The following is a 26,873-nucleotide window of genomic DNA, read 5'->3' on the forward strand; positions in this document are numbered from 1 at the left end:
CCCCCCTCCATTTCTAGACTGTGAGCCCACTGTTGGGTAGGGATCGTCTCTATATGTTGCCAACTTGTACTTCCCAAGCGCTTAGTCCAGTGCTCTGCCCACAGTAAGCGCTCCATAAATACGATTGAATGAATGAATGAATCTCAGGTTGTTGCATTTGCTCACTCAGCCGTAGAGCTCCAACCCGCCCTCTCCCAGTACAGTCCCCCAGTTCCAGTGAGGCCCAGCTACTGAGGCCATTCTGTGGGGCGAGGGGCGGGGGGCATCCAGACAGGCAGATGGGCCGATCTCTGAGCGGGCGGCGCGACGTTGAGTGGCTGCGGCAGTCGGCAGAGGAGCAACTGGTGATGGATGATGAGCCATTTGCAGGGGGCGAGCGCAGAATGTCAATAACCATTCCTGGAATTGGCAGCCCTGGGGCTCCCAGGACGCAAGGCGAATCCACTCAGCTCCGGGGGATGAGAGGTCGGCCCATCCCCTTCTGTGGGGCTGGGGCTTGGGCTGCCGCTTCCAGGACTCCTTACCCCAGGCAAGGGTGCTCAGAGCATGTACAGAGAATGCACTCCACCGCACACACATGCTCTCACCTCCGGTCCATCCAAGACACAGACATAGGAGCTTGGTTTCCCGGTGCCAGAAGTGTGGCCCAGCATGGGCCCAAAGCCTCCTCCTGTGTCCTACCCCTGCCATTCATTCATTCATTCAATCGTATCTATTGAGCGCTTACTGTGTGCAGAGCACTGTACTAAGTGCTTGGGAAGTACAAGTTGGCAACATATAGAGGCGGTCCCTACCCAACAGTGGGCTCACAGTCTAGAAGGGGGAGACAGAGAACAAAACAAAACATACTAACAAAATAAAATAAATAGCATATGTACAAGTAAAATAAATAGAGTAATAAATACATAAAAACATATATACATATATACAGGTGCTGTGGGGAAGGGAAGGAGGTAAGGCAGGGGGGATGGAGAGCGGGAGGAGGGAGAGAGGAAGGAGGGGGCTCAGTCTGGGAAGGCCTCCTGGGAAGGCCCCTGCCAGCAGGATGACAGGGAAGTCCAAAAGATCCCAGGCACTGATGCAGAGAAGAGCGGAAGGGCAACCTCAGCAGTTCTGTCTGGTTCTGTCCCACTCTGCCAGTCCCCTTGGGAATGATAATAATAATAATAGCATGGCATTTGTTAAGTGCTTACTATGTGCAAAGCACTGTTCTAAGCGCTGGGGAGGTTACAAGTTGATCAGGTTGTCCCACGGGGGGCTCACGGTTTTCATCCCCATTTTACAGATGAGATACCTGAGGCCCAGAGAATAATAATAATAATAATAATGATGGCATTTATTAAGCACTTACTATGTGCAAAGCACTGTTCTAAGCACTGGGGAGGTTACAAGGTGATCAGGTGGTCCCACGGGGGACTCACAGTCTTCATCCCCATTTTACAGATGAGATAACTGAGGCCCTGAGAAGTGAAGTGACTAGCCCAAAATCACACAGCTAAGTGGCGGAGCTGGGATTTGAACCCATGACCTCTGACTCCAAAGCCCGTGCTCTTTCCGAACAATTTCCGTGACAGGTTCTAAGCCTGTCAGATCCTCTTCCTCAGGTCCTTGTTCTCAGCATTGCCATCCTGCCACTGGATGATAATAATAATAAAAATAATGATGGTATTTGTTAAGCACTTACTATGCACCAGGCGCTGTACTAAGTGCTACAGGGTGGGGGGGGGGGGATACAAGAGGGTTGGACACAGTTCCTTTCCCACATAGGGCTCACAGTCTCAATCCCCATTTTACAGATGAGGTAAGTGAGGCCCAGAGAAGGGAAATGCCTTGCTCCAGGTCACATAGCAGACATGTGGCGGAGCTGGGTTTAGAACCCAGGTCCTTCTGACTCTCTAATCCATGCTCTACCCACTACGCCATGCTGCTTTTTCCAAGGGTCTTCCAAGGGTCGGCCAAGGGTCTTCCTCTTGGAGCTGAATTTTTCTTTCCTTTTCCATGCAGGGCAGTAGGGAGGGCCAGGAGGCAGAACAGTGTGGCCTATGGAGAAGATTGGGGGTGGGCAAGGTTTCTCTGTGGTCTGGGTCTCCTGGGTGTGGTCACCAAGCCCCCACACTGGGCCAACCCATCCCAGAGCCAGGGCATTCTGCCAAAGCACCCGTCCAGTGGCCCCTTAGCCCAGATTGGACCAGCCTGGCTGGGAGACTCTGAGGAAAAGATTCTGAAACTTCCGGAAGTTCCACTTTTGATAATAATAATGATGGAATTTATTAAGTGCTTACTATGTGCGAAGCACTGTTCTAAGCACTGGGTAGACACGGTTGTCCCACGGAGGGCTCACAGTCAATCCCCATTTTACAGATAAGGTAACTGAGGCCTAAAGAAGTTAAGTGACTTGCCCAAAGTCACACAGCAGACAACAGGTGGAGGGGGGATTTGAACCCATGACCACTGACTCCAAAGCCCAGGCTCTTTCCACTGAGCCATGCCTGTTCCCTGTTTCCATGCTATTTGATCCCTGGGGTCAGCAGTCTAGGGGGAAAACAACACTTTAGCAGGGCACTGTCCCACATGGTCTCAAAGGCTTCATCCCCATTTCACAGATGAGGCAACTGAGGCATAAAGAAGTGACTTTTCCAAGGCCACACAGCAGACAAGTGGCAGAACTGGGATTAGAAAACCATGATCTTCAGACTCCCAGGCCCAAGCTCCATCTACTATGCTTACAATAGTGGGGGGTAAGCAAAAAACGAGTGAGCGGAGTAAATAAATGAAATATGAGGAGTGGTCAGGCTGGTGTCATGGCCGGGGCGATGGGGATCACTCTCGGAAAGCCTCCTGGAGGAAGTGGGATTTCACGAAGGCGAGAAGCAGGACAGACCTGTGGTTTGGCAGCTTTGAAGGGAGAGAGTGCCAGACAGTTGGGAGGGTGTGACCAAGGGGTGAGAGATTGAAGCAGAGAGGAGTTGGAGCTGCTAGGGTGTCCCTCTCCCACTGGGCTGGGGGGCTGAGGAGACAGGAATTTAGTACTGGTCCAGCCCAGGCCAACCCACCTCAATGCGGGGACACATCCCAGATAATGCCCTTGACTTCCCTGACAACACAGGACCGGCCTGATCCCAACAGAATCCTCAGCCGGGAAAAGGTGCCATTCCAGCCCGGCTTGCCTGCGGTGGTGTCTTCATGGGGAGGCAGCGTGGTCTAGTGGATAGAGCTCAGCCTGTGAGTCAGAGGACCTGGGTTCTAATCCCGGCTTCACCACTTGACTGCTGTGCCACCTCGGGCCTGTAATAATGATAATAATTATGGTATTTGTTAAGCACTTACTATGTGCCAAGCACTTCTGTAAAATGGGGATAAAGACCATGAGCCCTATGTGGGGCAGGGATTAGGTCCAATCCGATTATATTGTATCTACCCCAGTTCTTGTCATTCATTCATTCATGATCCTTCATACATTCATCAATGAATTCATCATTCATCAATGAATGAATCATTCATGATTCATTCATACAATTCATTCAATTGTATTTATTGAGCACTTACTGTGTGCAAAGCACTGGACTAAGCGCTTGGAAAGTACAAGTTGGCAACATATAGAGACGGTCCCTACCCAACAGCGGGCTCACAGCCTAGAAGGGGGAGACAGACAACAAAACAAAATATATTGTCCATCCTAGGGTTGCACCTGGAGAGTTTCCATTCCTCTACCAGTCTTGACTATGGGAAGGAGAGTCAAACAGAGGCATATCCATTCCATTCCTAGCTTGGCCAGTGGCTAGCGAGTGGAAGGCAATCTGCTTCAAGTCAACACTCTCCTATGCTGGGCAGCAGAGGTGGGGGAGAGAGTTGAGGGTGGAGACTCAAGTTTACTGTGTGGAAGGTGGGAATGGTGAAGCACCTCCATACTCTGACCAAGAAAAGTCTATGGATCCATTACCAGAACGATTGCAGACGGAGAGCGGGACGTTCTGGGAGAGATGTGTCCGTGGCGTCGCTATGGGTCGGAGACGACTCAACGGCATAAGACAAGACCAGGCCCCAGTTCTTAATAATAATAATAATGATGATGATGGCATTTATTAAGCGCTTACTATGTGCAAAGCACTGTTCTAAGCGCTGGGGAGGTTACAAGGTGATCACGTTGTCCCACGGGGGGCTCACTGTCTTAATCCCCATTTTACAGATGAGGGAGCCGAGGCACAAAGAAGTGAAGTGACATGCCCAAAGTCACACAGCTGTCAACTGGCGGAGCGGGGATTTGAATCCATGACCTCTGACGCCAAGGCCCGTGCCCTTTCCACTGAGCCACGCTGCCTCTCTTTAGTCACCCCTCCATCAGTCCCACGACACTTCTGTACATACCCTCTAGACTGTAAGCTCACAGTGGGCAGGGGATGTGTCTAACCAACTCTGTTATATTGTACTCTCCCCAAAGCTTAGTACAGCACTCTGCCCAAAGTAGGCGCTCAAAAGAGCTGGTTTATTTGCCTGTGTACCCTTCTCCTTGGCACAACTGTGTATGACTTCCAATCCTATCTCAATACCTCCCCAACTCAAAGCTTCCCTGTTTGCTAATTACAAGGAACGCCGCTCCTCCCCCCAGCCTCCCAACACCTTGATTTTTCACTGTCACTGATGAACTAGACGAGGCATTTGTTAAGCTCAGTACCTGTGATTATCTTTGGGAATAACAAGCACTCATTATAACATGCTTTAATACAGAGCTTGGCACATAGTAACAAATACTACAATTTAACAAATATGACAATTAGTAATGCTACTTATGGTTCACCAGACTCTGCGCTTCTACGCGAGTCTGTGATCTCGTTTGCCCTCACTCACCCTTCATCTGCCCTGAGGAACAGAGGGGCCAGCTGGGCTTTGGCCACTTTACGGACGAAGAGCCTGAGGCCCAGAGAGGGTGAGCCACTTGGGCAGGATCACACGGCGAGGATTAGAGCCCTGACAACACCGACCCACTCCCGGCCCAGGTTCTCCCGTGGCGTGGCATCTCCATCGCTCTCTCCTCCCCGGGGCCCTCTCTCGGGGCCCTGATCTGCTTCAGGTCGCCCGCTGGGGTTCTTGGGCGTTGTCCCTGGACCGCAGCCCTGAACTATTCCTGGAGCTGAAGTCACTCTGCTCCCGGCACTCTGCGGCAGCCGGAGGAACACCGTGGTACGGGGAAGGGAGAGGCGTGGCAGAGCCTGAGATCCAGCTGGGTGGGCAGCCCTGGACCCCAGCTCCTAGCCTCCCCCTCCCCGCCGGACCCCGAGAGCCGGAGGCCAAAGGGTCGTTTATACTGACATCTTAAGCCCAAGGCTCAGTCTGGGGCTCCAGTTCAGGGATTCAGTTCAGGGCTCCAGTTCAGGGCCCCCGTTCGGGGCTATGATTCAGAGCCCCATTGAAGATTGAAGTTCGGCGCTCTGGGGCTGGGGGGCTGGGGGCTGGAGGTTGGGGCTGAGGGTTGGGGACTGGAAGCTGGGGCCTGGGACTGAACCCTGGTCCACTCTGTTTACTCCCAGCAATGAAGCAGTTTTCTGTTTTTGAGAAAATGAAAAAGGCTGACAGAAATCACAGTGATGGGATTCCTGGGTAGCTGAGGCCTCCAAAAAGGGTTTAGTTCACCTAGTCAATCCTTGTCACTCAGTGGTATTTACTTAGTACCTGCGAGTTCCACATATATGTTCCCTGCCCTTAAAGAGCTTGTAGTCTAATGGGGGGAGATAGACAAAATTATCGGCGGTTAGTGAGAGCAACAGGAAGAATGTGAATAAAGCAGAGAGCAGTAGATGCATGAGAAGCAGCATGGCCTATTGGTTAGAGCATGGGATAGAGTCTGGAAATCAGAAGGTCATGGATTCTAATCCCAGCTCAGCCCCTTGTCTGCTATGTGACCTTGGGCAAATCACTTTACTTCTCTGTGCCTCGGTTGCCTCATCTGTAAAATGTGCCTGGCACGCGGTAAGTGCTTAACAAATATCATATTCATTCAACCATATTTACTGAGTGCTTACTGTGTGCAGAGCACTCTACTAAGCACCCGGGAGAGTATAATATAGCAAAAGACACATTAAAAATCAGAATGTAGGAGCTGAATAACTGAAACTCTACAAATGAAACGATTACATAAATAATATTCACATATACACAAATGCTGATGGTAGGAGCAATATGTACAATTCCTAAGGGTGGGTGTTGGGTAGGGATGCTGTGAAGTCATCTGGGAAGGCTTCCTGGAGGAGATGTGATCTCGGAACAGCTTTAAAGATGGGGAGAGCTGAGGGCTGATAGATTTGGGGGAGAAAGAGAGTCGCAGACAGGGAGGACAGCATGAGCGAAGGAGCTGGAGATGGGAGAGTCAGGAGTGAGGTACAGTAAGTGCACACAGTAAGCGCTCAATAAATAAGATTGAAAATACGATTTTTAAAAAAAGCAAGTTTGGGTGGAGATTAGAGTGTGGACTAGGGAAGAGGGAGTGAAGAAAGGATGGGTGGCGAGGAGACCTGCAGTTTTTCAGCAATCAGATGGGTAGATAGAGAAGCAGCGTGGCATAACACGGGCCTGGAAGTGGGAAGGTTCTATTCCCGGCTCCACCAACTGTCTGCTGTGTGACCTTGGGCAGTCACTTCACTTCTCACTTCTCTGTGCCTCGGTACCCTCATCTGTAAAATGGGGATTAAGATTGTGAGCCCCACGTGGGGCAGGGTCTGTGTTCAACCCGATTTGCTTCTACCCACCCCAGAGTTTAGTACAGTGCCTGGCACGTGGTAAACTCTTAACAAATGCCATTATTATTATTTTTTATTGTTATGTCTGGGAGAGAATAACAACAAGAAGCCCATAAGGGCCTAAGTGCCAAACTTGCTATGTCATCACTGCCTGCTGGCCTCTTAGGGGGGACGGGGGAGGGGGTTGGAGATCAAATCCCATTTTACAGATTAGAACACACCTTGAAGATTAGAAGCACCTTGAGCTTCTAGGATGTTGACTAATCTCTACACCCCCACCCTTCGACCCCTTGTCAGAGAGCGACCAACCTGGGCCTGATGTCAATGGACCACTCAGCCCACAACCAAGTCCTTCACTCAACCATCTGTCCTGAGGGTTTTGGGTGCGGATCCCTGAATCAGCTGTTCGGGGGAGGAGCAGAGAAGATGCGATCCAGTCTCCGGGGAAGGGGGTGGCAGTTTAATGGGGGCAGAGCCTTCCACCGCCACATGCACACATTGTGCTGGCTGCTGGGAGAGAAGAAGAGGAAGGAGGGGATACAGTTCTTGCTCTTGGGGTGTTTATGGTTTGATGGGACAGGTGGGATGGGGACACACACACGCTCTCTTCAAAGCACTAGGGGCTGGAGAGGGAGAGAAGCCATAGAGCTTGGTGGCTTTCAGCACTGGACCCCCAAATTCCTTTTGTTTCTCATTCATTCATTTATCCAATCATCTTTATTGAGCACTTACCGTGTGCAGAGCACACTACTAAGTGCTTGGGAAAGTACAGTACAGCAATAAAGAGTGACAGTCCCTGCCCACAACGAGCTCACAGTCTGTGGGGGTGAGATAGACATCAATATAAATAAATAAAATTATAGATAATGGACATAAGCATGGCCTAGTGGTAACAGCATGGGTTTGGGAGTCAAAGGTCATGGATTCTAATCCTGATACCTGCACTTGCCTGCTGTGTGACCTTGGTCAAATGACTTCACTTCTCTGGGCCTCAGTACCTCATCTGTAAAATGGGGATTTAGACTGTGAGCCCCACGTGGGACAACCTGATTACCTTGTATCTACCTCAGCACTTAGAACAGTGCTTGGCACATAGTAAGAGCTTAACAAATACCGTTATTATTATTATAATAAGTGCTGTGGGGCGAGGAGGGAAGGAAGAGCAAACGGAGCAAGTCGGAGTGATGCAGAAGCGAGTGGGAGATGAGAAAAAGTGGGGCTTAGTCTGGGAAGGCCTCTTGGAGGAGATGTGCCTTCGTTAAGGCTTTGAAGCAGGGAAGAGTCGTTGTCTGGTGGATTTGACGAGGGAGGGTGTCCCAGGCCAGATGCAGGACTTGGGCACAGGTGTATGACCTTATCTATACTGTGAGTGGGACATTGGACCTCTATGGACCTAGATCTGGGAATTTGGTCTCACTCTCTTCCCTCACTTTTCCTCCCGCACGGTCTCTGGGCCCGAATTCCCCAGATCCCTGCTTTGGCTCTGAATGCCATAACTGCTTTAGAGCCAGCTGGGAAAACTCGGTCTTTGCAGTGTCCTCTATTAGATCTCAGTGAAATCGATGTCTAGGAGTCCGCCCAAACGGGTTGGGACATTGAGTCTGCGTGAGGGTGGCTGGTCGTTATGAGGGGGGTTTCCTGCTGGAGGGAGGATTTCCAGCTTTTTTGGCGTGGTGGGGGGATGAAAGAGGGAAGTTTTCCAGCTTTGGGGGGTGTGGTATGAAAGAGGGAGGTTTTCTATCTTTTTGAGGGGGTAGGGTATGAAAGAGGGAGGTTTTTCAGCTTTAGGGGGTGGTATGAAAGAGGGAGGTTTTCCAGCTTTTTGTGGGGGGTATGAAAGAAGGAGGTTTTCCAGCTTTAGGGGGTGGTATGAAAGAGGGAGATTTGGCATCATTTTAATGGGGTATGAAAGAGGGAGATTTTCCACCTTTTTTTTGGGGGGTGGGCATGAAACAGAGAGGTTTTCTATCATTAGGGGGTGGTATGAAAAAGGGAGGTTTTCCAGCTTTCTGAGGGGTTATGAAAGAGCGAAGTTTTCCAGCTTTTTGAGGGGTTATGAAAGAAAGAAGTTTTCCAGCTTTTTTGGGGGGTAGGAAAGAGGAAGCTTTTCCAGCTTTAGGGGGGGGTATGAAAAAAGGAGGTTTTCCAGATTTTGGGGGGGTTATGAGAGAGGTTCTCCAGCTTTTTTGGGGGGGGGTATGAAAGAGGGAGATTTTCCAGCTTTTGGGGGGTATGAAAGAGGGAGGTTTTCTACCTTTTTGGGTGGGTCGGTATGAAAGAGGGAGGTTTTCCAGCTTTTTGATGGGGTATGAAAAAGGGAGATTTTCCAGCTTTGGGCGGCAGGGCAGGGTGGGGGGTGGGGGTAATGAAAGATGAATGTTTTCCAGCTTTGGTGGGGGGATGGTATGAAAGAGGGAGGTTTTCCATCTTTTTTGTGGGTGGGGGTATGACTCAGGTCCTGGTCCAGGCACACCCCCCCGTCCCCCCAGCCTCCATCTCACCTGAGCCCTCGGTGCCCCACCCGGTCCTTGTCCGTCTCGGTCCAGTGTGGGCCCGGCCGAGTGGACAGCTGCCAATCGGGGGCGGGGAAGAGAGGCAGGTCGACCCCTCCTCCCGGCTTCGCAGCCCCTCCCCTCCGGGCAGGCCACCTGGAGACCCCCCCTCCCCTTTCCAGCCCGGGGAACCAATGGGCGAGGCCGCAGGCCCGGGGAAGCAGCAGCAGGAGCTGCTGTCCGGTCCTGGCAGGGCGGGTGGTCGTCATTCGTCGGGGCCGGGGGGCCCCGGGCTGACCCACCCCCGGGCCCGGACGGCCTCCGGACAGTCCACCCCGAGTCCCACCGCCGGCCTTCGAGATGTGTGACTGCTTCCACCTGGTTCTGCCCAACTGGGCCGGCTCTCCAGACAGCGGTGCGCTCTCTCCATCCTTTTCATCCTTTTCTCCTCTCCTTCCTCCCAAAGCCGGGAAGCCTGCAGTTGGAGGGTGGGGCTCTTCTCCCCCTCCCCGGGATGCGGGAGTCGGGGCCAACCGGGCCCAGCCGAACCGAGACAGGTGTCCCTCCACCCCTTTATTGATAATTATAATAATAATAATAACAATAATAATGGTATTTGTTAAGCGCTTACTATGTGCCAAGCACTGCTCTTGATGGTATTTGTTAAGCGCTGTTCTTGATAATATTTGTTAAGCCCTTACTATGTGCCAAGCACTGTGCTTGATGGTATTTGTTAAGCCCTTACTATGTGCCAAGCACTGTCCTTCATAGTATTTGTTAAGCGCTGCTCTTCATAGTATTTGTTAAGCCCTTACTATGTCCCAAGCACTGTTCCTGTTGCTATTTTTAAGTGCTTACTATGTGCCAAGCACTGTTCTTCATAGTATTTGTTAAGCCCTTACTATGTGCCAAGCACTGCGCTTGATACTATTTGTTAAGCCCTTACTATGTGCAAAGCACTGTTCTTGATGGTATTAGTTAAAGCCCTTACTATGCGCCAAGCACTGTTCTTGATGGTATTAGTGAAAGCCCTTACTGTATGCCAAGCACTGTTCTTGATGGTATTTGTAAAGCCCTTACTATGTGCCAAGCACTGTTCTTCATAGTATTTGTTAAGCGCTGCTCTTCATAGTATTTGTTAAGCCCTCACTATGTGCCAAGCATTGTGCTTGATACTATTTGTTAAGCCCTTACTATGTGCAAAGCACTGTTCTTGATGGTATTAGTTAAAGCCCTTACTGTGTGCCAAGCACTCTTCTTGATGGTATTTGTTAAGCCCTTACTATGTGCCAAGCACTGTTCCTGTTGGTATTTTTTAAGCGCTTACTGTGTGCCAAGCACTGTTCTTGATGGTATTAGTTAAAGCCCTTACTGTGTGCCAAGCACTGTGCTTGATGGTATTTGCTAAGCCCTTACTATGTGCCAAGCACTGTTCTTCATAGTATTTGTTAAACCCTTACTATGTGCCAAGCACTGTTCCTGTTGGCATTTTTAAGAGCTTACTATGTGCCAAGCACTGTTCTTCATAGTGTTTAAGCTGTTACTGTGTGTCAAGCACTGTTCTAAGCGTTGGGGTAGATGCAGAGCAATCAGGTTATCCTACGTGGGGCTCGCAGTCTTCATCCCTATTTGACAGATGAGGGAACTGAGGTTCAGAGAAGTGAAGTGAGCCCACTGATGAGTAGGGACTGTCTCTATATGACGCCAACTTGTACTTCCCAAGCGCTTAGTACAGTGCTCTGCACACAGTAAGCGCTCAATAAATACGATTGATTGATTGATTGATTGAAGTGGCTTGCCCAAAGTCCCACAGCGGACCAGTGCCTCCCGCAGCCAGGGCCGAGAGAATGGGTGGGCAGAGAGGAGGGATGCGTGGGCGAGGGCAAGGGGGTCGCCCTCCCCGACAAGTAGAGCCCCCCAAATTGGCGAGGGCGTGGCTAGCAGGCTCCAGCTCCTGCAGAATTCCTGTTCTGCACGGATTCGAGGGTCCCGGGTCACCCCATCTGCTTTTTCCCAACATCTTTCCTAGAAGGGGAGTCTTAGGGAGCAGCAAGTGCGGATTCTGCGAGCCCACATTGCGGTGTTCTGCGCACCCCTATTACAGAACAAGTTTTGGTTCTGCGCGCCCCGATCGCGGTATAACAAGGGCGGGTACTGCGCGCTCACATCGCGGTGTAGCCAGTGCGGGTTTTCTGCAGCGTGGCTTAGTGGAAAGGGCCCGGTCTTGGGAGTCAGAGGTCTTGGGTTCTAATCCAGGCTTCGCCACTTATCAGCTGTATAACTTTGGGCAAGTCACCTCACTTCTCTGGGCCTCAGTTCCCTCATCTGTAAAATTAGAACAGTGCTCAGCGCTTAGAACAGTGCTTCAACGCTTAGAACAGTGCTTCAGCGCTTAGAGCAGTGCTTTGCACATAGTAAGCGCTTTATAAATGCTATCATTATTATTGTTATTATTAAAAGGGGATTAACACTGTGAGCCCCACATGGGACAACCTGATGACCCTGTATCTACCCCAGAGCTTAGAACAGTGCTTGGCACATAGTAAGGGTTTAACACATTTTTTATTATTGTTATTATTATTATTATTATTATTATGTGCACCACGACTGCAGAATAATAAGTTAAGGTTCTGTGCGCCCTGATCGCGGTGTAACAAGTGTTGGTTCATTCATTCATTCAATCGTATTTATTGAGCGCTTACTGTGTGCAGAGCACTGTACTAAGCGCTTGGGAAGTACAAGCTGGCAACATATAGAGACGGTCCCTACCCAACAGTGGGCTCCCAGTCTAGAAGACTGTGAGAGGACAAATTTGCTGGTTGTGCTCCCCCACATCGCGTTGTAACAAGTGCGGGGTCTGCGCGCCCTGTCCGTGGCATAAAAAGTGCGAGTTCTGAATGTCCCGATCGCGGTGTAAGGAGTCCAGATGGCGGTGTAGCAAGCGTGTGGGCCCCGATGCCGGTTTTCAAAAGCGGGGTAGTAAGGAGTGAACAGTCGAAGCCGAGTTTTTGCCTGGTGGCTGCCGGGGCGAGGCGGGTCTGCCTGGGCCGGAGCGTGGGGTGCAACACTGCACCCGTCTTGGGGAGAACGCGCATCCTTCATTTGACCTTCACTGTCTGCCCCCAAGCTAAGACCCACGTTGGGTGTCTGTGTCGGGCGTGGTGAGGGGCTTCGTGACTCACCGTGGACAAAAGAATAACCATCACCATCATCATAATAATAGTAATAATATTGGTACTTGTTAAACGCTTATTCTGTGTCAAGCACTGCGCTAAGCGCCGGGGTAGGTGATAATAATAATAAGGATGGTATTTGTTAAGTGCTAACTATGTGCCTTGGCACTGTTCTAAGCACTGAAAAGCGCTGGGGTAAGTAATACTAATAATACTAATAATAAGGATGGCATTCGTTAAGCGCTACTGGGTGCCAAGCACTGTACTGAGCACTGGGGTGGATACCAGCAAATTGGGTTGGACCTAGTCCCTGTCCCACGTGGGGCTCGCAGTCTCAATCCCCATTTTACAGATGAGGTAAGTAGAGAAGTGAAGTGACTTGCCCAAGGTCACACAACAGACAAGTGGCAGAGCTGGGATTAGAACCCATGACCTTCTAACTCCTAGGCCCATGCTCTAGCCACTATGCTAAGACTGTGAGCCCCATGGGGAACAGGGACTGTGTCTAACTTGATTACCTTGTATCTAGCCCAGTGTTTAGAACAGTGCTTGGCACAAAGTAAGTGCTTAATAAATATACATATAGTAATAATAATAATAACAATAATAATAAACCTGGTCCCTGGGCCACACGGGATGCCCAGCAGTTTCCTGTGGAGATGGGAAGGGCGGTGTTCACCTTCTCCAGTGGGGTGCAGTTGGATCTGGTGAATCCCCCCCTTGGCCCACAGCTTCAGGGGTCTGGGGGCTTCATTTCCCCAGCTCACTCCTCTCCTCAGATGTTAGGAATGTTCCTTTAGTTCATTCATTCACTCATTCAATCGTATTTACTGAGCGCTTACTATGTGCAGAGCACTGGACTAAGCACTTGGTAAGTACAAGTTGGCAACATACACAGAGCCTGCTGTTGTCCCTACCCAAGAGTGGGCACGCAGTCTAGAAGGGGGAGACAGACAACAAAACAAAACATATTAACCAAATAAAATAAATAGAATAAATATGTACAAGTGTTGAGAAGTCTTGGAATGGGCGAGGATCTGGAGATGGAGAAGGGGGTCCCGACTCGGAGGGAGTCTTCAGGTTTTCCCACTTGCCGGAGGCAGGCCCAGTTCCATGGACCCTCCCCAGAGGGTCAGAGCCATAAGGTGTTTTTTTTGGAGGAGCGGGGAGGGGCCCGGTATCCTGCAGCCCCTCTGAGGGTGAGAGGGATTCATTCAGTTGTGTTCATTAGGCGCGTACTGTGTGCAGAGCACTGTACTAAGCGCTTGTAGAGGAGAGGTTTCAATCAGGGCATCTATCCGGGGTCGGCATTTAATTATGGTGCTATTTGTGAAGAGCACACTCTGTGCAAGCACTATGCTAGGTACTGGGGTAGATCCTAGATGATCAGATCATCTAGGAAATTCTTCCTTTTCTTTTTGGAGAGCTTCTGAAGAGGGGCTGCAAAGACCCCAGGTGGATTTTTGCTGAGCCACTACACGTTAGGAGCCTGCCTCTTTCCCCTCGTCCCTCCTCTCCGCCTCCAAAAAAGCACCCCCTTTCTATGCATCCCTACCCTCACAAGGGAATGATGAACAGCCACTGGATACCCATAACCCAGTTATCTCCTGATGCTCCTCCGCCCCTCCCCTCCCTTTCCCCTCTCCCCCAGATTTCCCTTCTTCAAACTCCCTAACTCCTCTCATTCTGGTCCTTTCAGGCAGATCCGGACATCAGGGCCAAAATCCTCACTTTCTGGGTGGCCTTAGCCAACTTAGCACTCATCTTAGCCCTCATGTGCATTCTTAGTCATCCCTCCTTATCCTTTTTAAAAAATCAATTCCTCCTTAGGTATTTCACCACTTAGTTTGGCCTTTATCATTTCTATCAATAGTCTCAGTTTCGCCTATTGTATGTTTGTTTGGGTCTTCTTGTCTCTTCTATTAAACTGCCAACTCCTCGAGGGCAGGAACCTTGTCTTTCATTTACTTCAATTGTTTGTTCCCAAGTGTCTAGTCTGATACAGTTCTCTGCACCCAGTAGGCATCCAGTTCGGTGCTTTGCACCCAGTAGGCAGCCAGTGCAGCATTCTGTACGCAGTTGGCACTCAATAGGGTGCCCTGCTTACAGTGGCTGCTCATAAATGCTTTCAATAATGAAGCTATCTAGACTCCATCTAGACAACGAGACTGGAGAGCGTCTGTGACTAGGGCTGAAAAGACTCCAAATGGGGTCCTTTTCTCTCTCCCCCGACCCACCCTCTTCCTCCTTGCTCCTTTACATCCTCCTTTCACTCTCACAGCGAGAAGTAGGCCCTTATGCTCAAATTGACCCTTGATTTCAGAATTGAAGGGGCTGCTGGTTGGAGTGGGGTTCCAAGAGATATTTGAAAAGGCCTTAGGCAACGGGGAGAAGGGGGACAGGCCGCTAAGTGGTCCCTCCTGAAGAACCCAGATGGGTCTGGGGTGTGGTCAGCCTGTGTGCCAATGGTCAGAGAGGCTCCTCCCGGCTTTCCCAGGTCGACTAGCAGCTCCTGCAGAGGCCTGGCCCCCAGGTCCGGCTGTGCCAGGGCTGAGTCAGTGATGAGATAGCAGTTTCCGAGCAGTCACCATCAGCGGTGTCATCACCAAGGTTTTTCCATCAGCATTCGGGGTCCCCGGGTGACAGGGACCTGGGAAATCTCCCCCCCCCATACACACACTTTCTTCACCAGCCGGTTCAAACCCAGTCTAGGGGAGGTGGGCTCCTAGTAGGTTCTGAACCTGTCAGCATTCATTCATTCATTCAATTGTATTTATTGAGCGCTTACTGTGTGCAGAGCACTGTACTAAACGCTTGGGAAGTACAAGTTGGCAACATATAGAGATGGTCCTTACCCAATAACGGGCTCACAGTCTAGAGGGGGGAGACAGACAACAAAACAAAACCAACAGAATAAATAGAATTATAGCTATCTGCACATCATTACCAAAATAAATGGAATAGTGAATATGTACAAGTAAAATAGAGTAATAAATCAGTACAAATATATACAAGTGCTGTGGGGAGGGGAAGGAGGTAAGGTGGGGGGGATGGGGAGGAGGAGAGGAAAAAGAGGGCTCAGTCTGGGAAGGCCTCCTGGAGGAAGCACAAGGGCGAGCAGACCAGGCCTTATCACTTCTTCTCAGCGAGAGACAGAAAGCTTCCAGGGCTCTCCCTCTGGGCCAAGAAGTCCCCTGAGGGCAGAGGGTGATCTGTTCTGGGACAGTTTCCAGTGGGTCCCTCTGAAACACCCAGCACAGACAGAGTTTCCCAAGAGTGTTCATCACTCTCCATTCACGTGGGAATGGAAGTCGATTTCCTGTGGCTAAGACCTCTGGCATCCTTTGTCCTAGCCCAGGGGCGGAGGCTAGACCGGAGGACCCCCTCATCCTGCAGTTTTTCCCTCAGGGTCAGCTGTGCCCTCTGCATCCTCATGAGGGGCAGCTCCATTTGGACCCCGTTCCAGAAAAGACCAAGCCACACATGAAGGAGGGTGGACGGGGTCCACCTCACCAGACTGTAGATGGCATTGGGCAGGCGGGACCAGTGCTTGGTTGGCATCTGCTCCTCCTGTTCCTGACTTCTAGCATGGACTGTTATCAAAATCCCCTCGTGGTGGATAAACTGTCCATCTGGGGTTTCCTTCTGCCACCCAGCCATGGACCCTCACCCCACTGCCTTCCTTGGGAAGCCGCAGGGCAGGCCAGCACTTAGGTACATAACTGTAATTTTCATTTATTGGATTTATTTTATTTATTTGGATTGATGTCTGTCTCCGCCCTCTTCCCCCAGACTATGCACTCGTTGTGGGCAGGGAATGTCACTGAATGTCACTGCTTATTGTTGTATTACACTTTCACAAGCACTTAGTACAGTGTTCTGCACACAGTAAGCGCTCAATAAATACAATTGAAAGAATGAATGCAAGGCCCACAGTCCAGGCTGGCAGGCGGGAGTAGGCGGTGGGGTGGTGGGGTACACGGAAAGCTATTGGACCCACATGAAATATGCCCTGGCCGCTCTTCCTTGACCACTTCTGAGCTGGGTGCCTGGGGAATGTGCCAGACACTCACTCCCAACCCGCATAGATGCTGAACGACAGAAATGGACTGGAGGTTGGGTTGGGGGGCAGGGACAGAATGGGTCTCAGATGGGCCAGCCAGGTTAGAGAATGGGCAGTCAATCAGTCAGTCCATCATATTTATTGAGCGCTTACTGTGTGCAGAAAGGGTTCTGGGAAACAGAACTACTTATGACTCCTCAGGGCTGCTGGGCAAGATTGTAATCAGATCTCCGCAGGCAATTATTCAGGAGAATATTTTTTTTATGGGATTCGTTAAGAACTCACTATGTGCCAGGCTCTGTACTAGGCGCTGGGGTTGATACAAGCTAATCAGGTTGGACACAGTCCCAATCCCACGTGGGGCTCACAGTCTTAATCCCTGTTGTACAGAGGAGGGAACTGAGGCACAGAGAATTTAAGTGACTTACCCAAGGTGACACAGCAGACACAGATCCTTCTGACTGACAGGCCTAAGCTCTATCCACTAGGCCATGTTGCTTCTCTAATTCAGGCCATGTCTCTGCTCTCCCACCCTGTCTAGCTAGAAATGTTCAGAGAAGTCAGTGAGAGGCCCTCCTAAGAGCTAGAATTCGGGGCTGGGTTAGGACGAGATCAGTGTAGGAGGGAGTCAGGGCTTCAGGGAGAGGAAGGTGGGGACGGGTAGAGACAGGGATCTCAATTCCAGCCAGGTTCCCAGCTCAGAGAGGTGGGGCTGGCCGTCCACACCCTCAGCAGGATTTCAGAGGGTGACAGTGAGGTAACCTCTGGGCCCCAACCAAGCCCCATGGACCGGCCAACAGTGGCGAGTCATCGAGTGCGGCAGAGCCGGGTCCCTCTCCGTGCCAATCATGCCCAGCTGTCGTGGGGGAGAAGGGCCAGATGAGGCTGTGGGCTGGGCATCGATGAGCAGGGCAGTGCCCTGGGGGGCTCTGGAGGAGAGAGGGGAAGCAAGGCCTTAACAAGACCCCTGGCATGCCTAGGGCACCCTTAAGGTGAGCGGTGATTCTGTGGACACCCAAGCTCCTCTTCCCTTCCTCCTGCTGCTTTCTGTTTCTCCGGGATCAGAAGGGTGGGCTGGGGGTGGGGTTAGTGGGGAGGGCCAGGGGAGGGAACCACAGGTCCCAGGAAGAGACAGAGAGACAACAGGCAGGAGTTCCATCTCAGGGAGCCAGAGACAAGATAGGCACCTGGACATAGTAGGGAAACTGACTCTCCCTGCCTGTCAGGCACTGGGGCACCCTGACTGGGTGGAGCCTGCAGGGCTGGCAGCGGCGATTCCCTGCAGGCTGGGTGTGGGCACATTGGTTACACACACCAGGTGTGTGTCTGGGTTACACCATCTCACATGCTCACACATTGACACAACCCTACCACACATATCAATTCACTCCCTTTACTCACAGGAAAACAACTCATTCCTCTCCTACAAACATATATTCTAACACACTTCACACAAGCACACTTTCACACACCAGCACACACACACACACATACACACACTCTCAAATGCATGCATGCACGCGCACACACACACACACACACACAGACAAACACCCCCCCCCCCCCCCCCCCATACTCATAAACATTCTTGCGCCTCCAGTAGCCCATTTTGTCTACACCCATTCCTGGGAACAGTTGTTTAAGCAAATGAAAACAGTGTCAGGGAATTTCTTGGTGGAATTACTGGTCCCCCCCAGGGGACTGTCATAGGGTCCCAGTCCGTTTTCTCCTGGACCTGGGACCTGGGAGTGGGGGAGTTGAAGCCAATGTTTCCCCTTTCCCAGGGAAAATGAAGTAATAATGATAATAATAATAATGATAGCATTTATTAAGCGCTTACTATGTGCAAAGCACTGTTCTAAGTGCTGGGGAGGTTACAAGCTTATCAGGTTGTCCCACTGGGGGCTCACAGTCAATCCCCATTTTACAGATGAGGTAACTGAGGCACAGAGAAGTTAAGTGACTTGCCCAAAGTCACACAGCTGACATGTGGCAGAGCTGGGATTTGAACACATGACCTCCGACTCCAGAGCCCGGGCTCTTTCCACTGGGAGGGAGCTGGCCCAGTCTGGCAGGGTCAGGCTTTGGTCAGTCAGTGCCTTTACCTGGGGCTGTGGTTTAACTGCCTCCCCTGGGCATGGAACTTTCTCTTCCCCTTCCCCTAGGGGCCTTGGGCCAAGCCACCCACTGTTTTGCACCAGGGATACCAAGGGATTCTTTCCCCCCAAATTCCTCAGTTGCTCCCAGCTCTGATAATAATAATAATAATTATGATGGCATTTACTAAGCACTTACTATGTGCAAAGCACTGTTCTAAGCGCTGGGGAGATTACAAGGTGATCAGGTTGTCCCATGGGGGGGCTCACAGTCTTAATCCCCATTTTACAGATAAGGTAACTGAGGCACAGAGAAGTTAAGTGACTTGCCCAAAGTCACACAGCTAACAAGTGGCAGAGCTGTGATTTGAACCCATGACCTCTGACTCCAAAGTTTGGGCTCTTTCCACTGAGCCACGCTGCTCCTGTGAAGGAGGATCACAGTCTAGAAGGGGGGAGACTGTAAGCCCTTTGTGGACAGGGAAGGTGAGTGTTTATTGCTGTATTATACTCTCTCAAGTGCTTAGTACAGTGCTCTGCAAGCAGTAAGTGCTTAATACAGTTGAATGAATGAATGAATTCCTCCCCATATCATATCCCTGTCTTCAAGGGACTCCCTTGATAAATCCAGGGTGGGGATAAAATGGGTTAAAAATGGGTACTTCCGCCAAAGGGGATCCGGACTAAATTTGCCCACTGCCGACATCTGGCTCTATTCCCCTATTCTGGTGATAGGGATGCCCACACCTGTACCCATGGGGATACCACGGGGAGGCTCCTGATTCCCCTTCCCCATCCACGGCTGACTCCTCCTTTCTCTCCCTCTCACCTCCCACCCAGTCCCACCCTCTGGGTGCTTCTAGAATTTCCCAGAATATTGCTCTTTTCTTTTTTGGACCCGGTAACCCTGGAAACTAAAGGAGGCCAACTGCCAGGAAGCTGGCTCTGAAAGGATAAATATTTAATGGTCCAAAGCACTTTCTAAAATTGAAAATGCGGTTAGGAGGGGAAGAAGGGAGGAGTGCTCCCTGGCTGCATCTCCTGGCTGACTCGCCAAAGCAGAGTGACTTTCATGGTTCCGAGGCCGGTCTACATGGGGGATTTACCTAGGTTGTTTTGGGCTTCTGCTAGACCAGAGCTGCATCTGCACCAAGAATGTTTTTTCCTAAGTTATTTTTCAGCCAAACTTTTTGACCCAAATCCATGTGGGGCAACAAGCCTCAGTAGTGGCTGGAGAGACCAAATGAATATTTCTGCAGCCACATGGCACCCTCTCCTTGGAAACCTGGGCATCGGCTCACAGGCTTGATTGACAGGACTTTTCCAGTCCTCTCCCAGCCCTGGTCCCTCACCCCGCAGATGGGAGACTCCAGACAGCTGCAGAAACCAGGCAGCCTGGTGACTGGGCTAGACGACAGTCCCCAGAACTGATACCATCCTCCGGCATCAGCTGTCCATCAGGCAGATTCATGACTTTGACTTAATGCTTTTAAATCTGCCTCCCTGGATTGAAACAAAACTACGAGAAACAAACCCCAGTGAATAAAGCACAGGCCTGTCATTCAGAAGGACTTGAGTTTTAATCTTTGTTCCACCACTTGTCTGCTGTGTGACCCTGGGCAAGTCACGTAACTTCTCTGTGCCTTGCTCACCTCATCTGTAAAATGGGGATTAAGACTGTGAGCCCCATGTGGGATGTGGACTGTGTCCAACCTGGTATTTTGTATCTATCCCAGTACTTAAAACAGCACCTGGCACACAGTAAATGCTTAACAGATACAGAAAAAATAATCAGTCAATCATATTTATTGAGCACTTCTAGGGTATAGAGCACTGTACTAAGCTCTTGGGAGTGTACAATATAACAATATTACAGACACATTCCCTGCCCATAACAATAACTTGTGCAGTCTAGAGGGGGAGACAGATATTAATATAAATAAATTAATTTTGGATATGTACACAAGTGCTGCGAGGATGGGAAACAAACCAAAAAACCCCACCATTATGAGCTGCCAACGAATACAGCTGGCGAACTCTGCAGCTGGCTTTCTCTCAGCCGATCCGGCATCAAGGGGGCCAGACCATCCGGGACCGGATCGGATGAAGGCCACAGGTCCTCTCCTTCTTTTGAGGACAGGCCAACCAGCCTGTCAGAAAGCACTGCTCCCCATTGCTGCCCGGAGCCGGTAGGGAAGTGGGCACAGAATGGGATTTTGCCTGGTGGGATTGACCTCCTGGTTAATCATGAGATTTCAGGGCCTACTCTGCCCTGGGAAAAGCTGGAAGGAGCATCCTGCCGAATCATGATTGGGACCGGAGCCAAGGTCCAAGATAGCCAGTTCCAGTCACTAATACAATTTGGGAGGAGCAAGGTAGAGGGAGACAAGCCGATGAGCCTCTGGCTTCACTCAGTGTGTTGCCCCTGGGGAGAGATTACTTGCCACACTCCAGCATCCAGAGTTGTTATCCTCAACTCTGAGAAGCAGTGTGGCTCAGTGGAAAGAACCCGGGCTTTGGAGTCAGAGGTCATGGGTTCAAATCCCGGCTCCGCCAGTTGTCAGCTGTGTGACTTTGGGCAAGTCACTTAACTTCTCTGTGCCTCGGTGACCTCATCTGTAAAATGGGGATTAAGATTGTGAGCCCCACGTGGGACAATCTGATCACCTTTGTAACCTCCCCAGCGCTTAGAACAGTGCTTTGCACATAGTAAGTGTTTAACAAATGCCATTATTATTATTACTATTATTATTATTATCCTGGAATCGCTGGGCATCTGGAAGCACCAGCATGTCCCAGGAGTGCATGGATAGAGCCATAGATGACCAGTCCATGCTGGGTCGCAGGAGGGAGAGTCAGAGATGGAAAGGGGAGAGTTAGGGGTGTGGGATGGTCTGTGTTGAGTCACTGAAGGGTCATGAGTGGAGAGGAGAGAGTGAAGGGTGTTGGACTGTTCCCCCCCAGCGCCTATGTATATATGTATATATCTATAACTCTATTTATATTGATGCCTGTTTATTGCTCTCTAGACTGTGAACTCACTCACTGTGGGCAGGGATTGTCCCTCTTTATTGCTGCATTGTACTTTTCAAGTGCTTAATACAGTGCTCTGCACAGCATAAGTGCTCCATAAACACGATTGAATGAACTGAATGAATGAATGAGAGTCAGGGTTGGAGAGGGGAGAGTGAGGAGTGTTAGAAGGTCCATGCTGGGTCGCTTGAAGGACAGTCAGGGATGGAGAGGGGAGCGTGAGGGGTGTTGGATGGTCTAGCCCTAACCACAAAGTTGGGTACCCAGCTGGTCAACAATACATGATTCCTCTAAGTGTTCTGCTGCCCTCGAGGAAAACAGTGCGGCCTAGTAGAAAGCACATGGGCCCGGGGGTCAGAAGACCTGGGTTCTAATTCCAGCTCTGCCACTTGCCTGCTGTGTGACCTTAGGCAAGTCATTTAACTGTTCTGTGCCTCCGTTTCCTCATCTGTAAAATGGGGATTTTACCTGTGTTCCTCCTACTTATACTGTGAACCTGACAAGGGACAGGGACTGTGTCTGACCTGATTTTCTTGTATCTACGCCAGTGCTGAGTACAGCTCTTGGCACATAGTAAGCACTTAAATATGATCATTATTTATAATTATTATTATTATTCCTGAGAAGCTGACCTGAGGAGCATCGCTCCGGGACTGATGGAACTGTGTTCTTGCCTGTATGGGGCTCCAGGCCAAGCTCCCAAACCGCAGGTCCCCCTTTTGGATGAGAAGGTAGGCTTAGGGTTAACAAGCAGACAAACATTTGACTCTGAAATTTGATGCCTGGCACAGGTCACCTGGCCCAGGTTGAAGTCACCTGGCCTGGGGTGCGGCTGGTAATGCCAGCTGAGGAGGGTTTTCAAACTGCAAAGCCAAACATGGAAGATACCAATACTGCATCTACATAGGTGAGGTCTCTAGGCAATTCAGCATCCCTTTCACACATCCCGACCTCCACTTTCCAGAGCATGCAGGCCAAGAGAGAACTGCCTCCTCCCACACCACCTGGATGATTGAGCGCAAAGTCTGTTTTGGCCCCCAATAGTTTGCCCACGGAGAACCAGCCAGTGGGGTGTGGCATTCTGTGGGACGTGGCCTGGCACGTAATAGGCGCTTAGTATTTATTTGGGAAAGGCGATGCTGATCGTGAAGACAACACAGTAGATTTCCTGCCCCAGATTCCTCAGCTCATCTCCTCACACGGGGCCCTGGCAACTCTGCCAGAGATATCTTGCCTCCTTCCCACCCATCTCTGATGGTCAGCCAGGCAAGGGCGACACCTGGACCAGAGCAGAGCTGGGATGGGTGGATGCCATACGCGGAGCCCCATCTACATGGGCCCACATCCGTGCCCGGATACCCCAAAACCGGGATCACCGTGCAGTTTTAAACCTGAATTATCCAGGTGCTGTGCCTTGTTGGAAGAGAAGAATTCTGCCCCAACTTGCTGAATTGATTGATTGATAGTGTCTGCCTCCTGTCCACTGGGGTGGACACAAAGGGGGAGCAGAGCAGAACGAAAGGCAGAAGTCAAAAATCATCACTGTCATCATCATCATCATCACTACCGTCAGTACTTACTGAATGTTTTCTGTGTGCAGAATACTATTCTGAGTAGACCAGACTAGCCACTTTCAGCATTCAGAAACTGTAGAGAGCTCCTAGTGTACTAATCAATCATTGTCAGCTAATCAATAGTATTTATTGAGCAGCTACTGTATGTTTCAAGCAAAAACTCCTGACCGTTGTCTTAAAATCCCTCCATCAACTTTCTTTCTCCCTCTCTTTTTTCCCCACTCATTCATTCATTCAGTCGTATCATCATCAATCGTATTTATTGAGCGCTTACTGTGTGCAGAGCACTGTAGTGGGAAGAGCACGGGCTTGGGAGTCAGAGGTCATGGGTTCGAATCCCTGCTCCGCCCTTGTCAGCTTTGTGACCTTGGACAAGCCACTTAATTTCTCTATGCCTCAGTTACCTCATCTGTATAATGGGGATTAAGACTGTGAGCCCCACGTGGGACAACCTGATCAACTTGTATCCCCCAGAGCTTAGAACAGTGCTTTGCACATCGTAAGTGCTTAACAAATACCATTATTATTATTATTATTGCAAGTCAGCAACATATAGAGGCATCCCTACCAACCCCAGCTCACAAACTTCCTTCCTCTAAAGCGAACCTACTCACTGTTCCCTGTTCTCATCTCTCCTGCTGCTAATCTCTTGCTTCTGCTTGGAATTCCTTTCCCCTTCGCATGTAAATCAATCAATCAATCAATCGTATTTATTGAGCGCTTACTATGTGCAGAGCACTGTACTAAGCACTTGGGAAGTACAAATTGGCAACATAAGGCATGCAAACTCCTCCTCTAGACTATAATCTCATTGTGGACAAGGAATGTGTCTACCAACTCTGTTATATTGTACTCTCCCAGGTGCTTAGTACAGTGCTCTGCACACAATAAGTGCTCAGCAAATAGTACTGACTGATTGACTTGGCGAACCACTAGTCCCCCATCTTCAAGGCCTGTTTGAAAACACTTTTCTTCCAGGAGACCTTCTCTGATTATTCTCTCTTCTCACTCTATGCCCCCTTCCCCTCATCCCAGTTGGCATTTCAGCACTTCCCTGCCCTCAAAAAGTTTGCAGTATAATGACGGAGGCAGGTAGACAAAAATTGCCTATATATACACTAGGTACAAGAGCAAAGATAGAGAAGAGCACAGATACAAGAGTAAAAACAGATTGTAAGACAGATTGTGCTACCACGTCAAAAGAGCATGGGTCTTGTAATTATCTTTATTATTATTATTATGGTATTTAAGCCCTTACTGTGTGCCAAGCACTGTTCTAAGCACTGGGGTAAATACAGGGTAATCAGGTTGTCCCACGTGGGGCTCATAGTTTTAATCTCCATTTTATAGATGAGGGAACTGAGTCACAGAAAAGTGAAGTGACTTGCCCAAAGTCACCTAGCAGGTGAGCAGGGATTAGAACCCACATCCTCTGACTCCCAAGCCGGTGCTCTTTTCACTAAGCCACGCTGCTTATCTGAGTCCTCACCAGCTGGGTGACTTTAGGAAAGCCTCTCAGGACCTTAGATTCCCCATCTGTAAAATGGGCTGGATACTAGCAGAGTGCTTTTGACTCACAGGTTCCTGGGAGGAATAACAGATAATCAATCGATCGTACTCATCAAGCGCTTATTGTGTGCAGAGTACTGTACTAAGTGCTTGGAAGAGTACAATATAACCGAGTTGGTAGACACATTCCCTGCCCACAAAGAGCTTGCGGTGCAGAGATGTGAATGTGCTTTTGGAGAAACGAGAAAGCACTCGGCACACTCCACTCGATGTCAATATGCCCTGAACACATCTCTCTCCCTAACAAACCCAAACACATTTCTTTCGGGGCAAGACAATAAAGCCTCCCAGAGAACCGCTGGCACTTGCAGGAGAGTGACTCAAAGCCAAGTCCCGGGTTTTGGCTATTAACTGTTTATAGGGAGCAGCAGAATTGGGAATAATCATTCATTCATTCATTCAATCGTATTTATTGAGCGCTTACTGTGTGCAGAGCACTGTACTAAGCGCTTGGGAAGTACAAGTTGGCAACATATAGAGACGGTCCCTACCCAACAGTGGGCTCACAGTCTAGAAGGGGGAGACAGAGAACAAAACAAAATATATTAACAAAATAAAATAAATAAATAGAATATGTACAAGTAAAGCAGAGTAATAATAAATAAATATAGTAATAATAGGGTAATATTAATATAATAATATAGGATTATATTAATATTATATATGATAATACTATATTATATAATATATTATATATTATATAATATTATATAATTATATATTGTATATTATATATAATAATACTAATGATGGCATTTATTAAGCACTTACTATGTGCAAAACACTGTTCTAAGCGCTGGGGAAGTTACAAGGTGTTCAGGTTGTCCCTCAGGGGGCTCACAGTCTTAATCCCCATTTTCCAGATGAGGTAACTGAGGCACAGAGAAGTTAAGTGACTTGCCCAAAGTCACACAGCTGACTATTGGCGGAGCCGGGGTTTGAACCCATGACCTCTGACTCCAAAGCCCGGGCTCTTTCCACTGAGCCACACTGCTTCTCTGAGCGAATGATGTCGCTCAGTCAATTGTATTTATTGAGCGCTTACTGGGTGTCGAGAACATACTGAGAGCTTGGGAGAGTACAACATACCAGTAAACAGACACATTCCCCACTTACAATGAGCTTTCAGTCTAGATAGCATAGGAGTGTGGACCATCCTGGGGGCCTTCTCCATCTCCAAAGGATGGATTTTTGTGATCCCAAACCAGGTCAGGGAGGTTGGGATTGCAGCCCCTCCCTCTCCTGTGCTGTCCGAGGGCTAGGAGACAAAGCAACTGTGTCTATACCACACAGAGAAGCAGTGTTGCCTAGTGGAAAGACAGCACTTCCAGCACAGGCCTGAAAGTTACTAGAACCTGAGTTCTAATCCCAGCTCTGCCACTTGTCTGCTGTGTGACCTTGGGCACTTCACTCCTCTGTGACTCAGTTACCTCATCTGGAAAATGAGTGCGAGCCCCATGTGGGACATGGACGGTGTCTAACCTAATTACAGTGCCTGACAAACAGTGCCTGGCTTACTTGTCCATAGTAAGCATTTAACAAATTCCAGGGAAAAAAAAGGTGTGTAGAGGGGGAACCTCCCAGCCCTTACCTCTGTTGTTGTGGGTTCTTCCACCCTTTCGCACCCTCCCCAAATCCTTTGGGAGATACCCTGGAACCCCCACCCCCCACCCCCCGCTGTCAGAGAGAAGCAGTGTGGCTCAGTGGAAAGAGCAAGGGCTTGGGAGTCAGAGGTAGTACATATCTATTCTATTTATTTTATTTTGTTAATATGTTTGGTTTTGTTCTGTCTCCCCCTTCTAGACTGTGAGCCCACTGTTGAGTAGGGACTGTCTCTATATGTTGCCAACTTGTACTTCCCAAGTGCTTAGTACAGTGCTCTGCACACAGTAAGCGCTCAATAACTACGATTGATTGATTGATTATCATCTGTATGACTCTGGGCAAGTCACTTAACTTCTCTGTGCCTCAGTTACCTCATCTGTAAAATAGGTATTAAGACTGTGAGACCCACATGGGACAACCTGATCACCTTGTAACCTCCCCAGCACTTAGAACAGTGTTTTGCACATAGTAAGTGCTTAAAAATGCCATTATTATTATTATTAGAAAGAGTGTGGGGTATTATAATAATTAATAATT

At 49.6% G+C, this 26,873-nt stretch overlaps 1 protein-coding gene and 1 non-coding gene across 2 annotated transcripts in view; both read left to right on the forward strand.

Moving 5' to 3' along the window:
- Positions 1-3,670: 3,670 nt before the first annotated feature.
- LOC119934773 lies at positions 3,671-3,808 on the forward strand. Its single transcript, XR_005453009.1, has one exon. It is a non-coding gene; the product is annotated as a small nucleolar RNA SNORA7 (small nucleolar RNA).
- A 5,774-nt stretch (positions 3,809-9,582) lies between these two features.
- Positions 9,583-26,873, forward strand: part of LOC119930374 (protein AHNAK2-like) — an 83,600-nt gene continuing 66,309 nt past the window's right edge. Inside the window, exon 1 of the mRNA XM_038748711.1 lies at positions 9,583-9,638. Coding sequence (XP_038604639.1) covers positions 9,584-9,638 — 55 coding nt within the window. The 5' untranslated portion in view covers position 9,583. The remainder of the gene's footprint in view (positions 9,639-26,873) is intronic.

The sequence above is a fragment of the Tachyglossus aculeatus genome, chromosome 1 (assembly GCF_015852505.1).
Source record: "Tachyglossus aculeatus isolate mTacAcu1 chromosome 1, mTacAcu1.pri, whole genome shotgun sequence".
Lineage (NCBI taxonomy): Eukaryota > Metazoa > Chordata > Mammalia > Monotremata > Tachyglossidae > Tachyglossus > Tachyglossus aculeatus.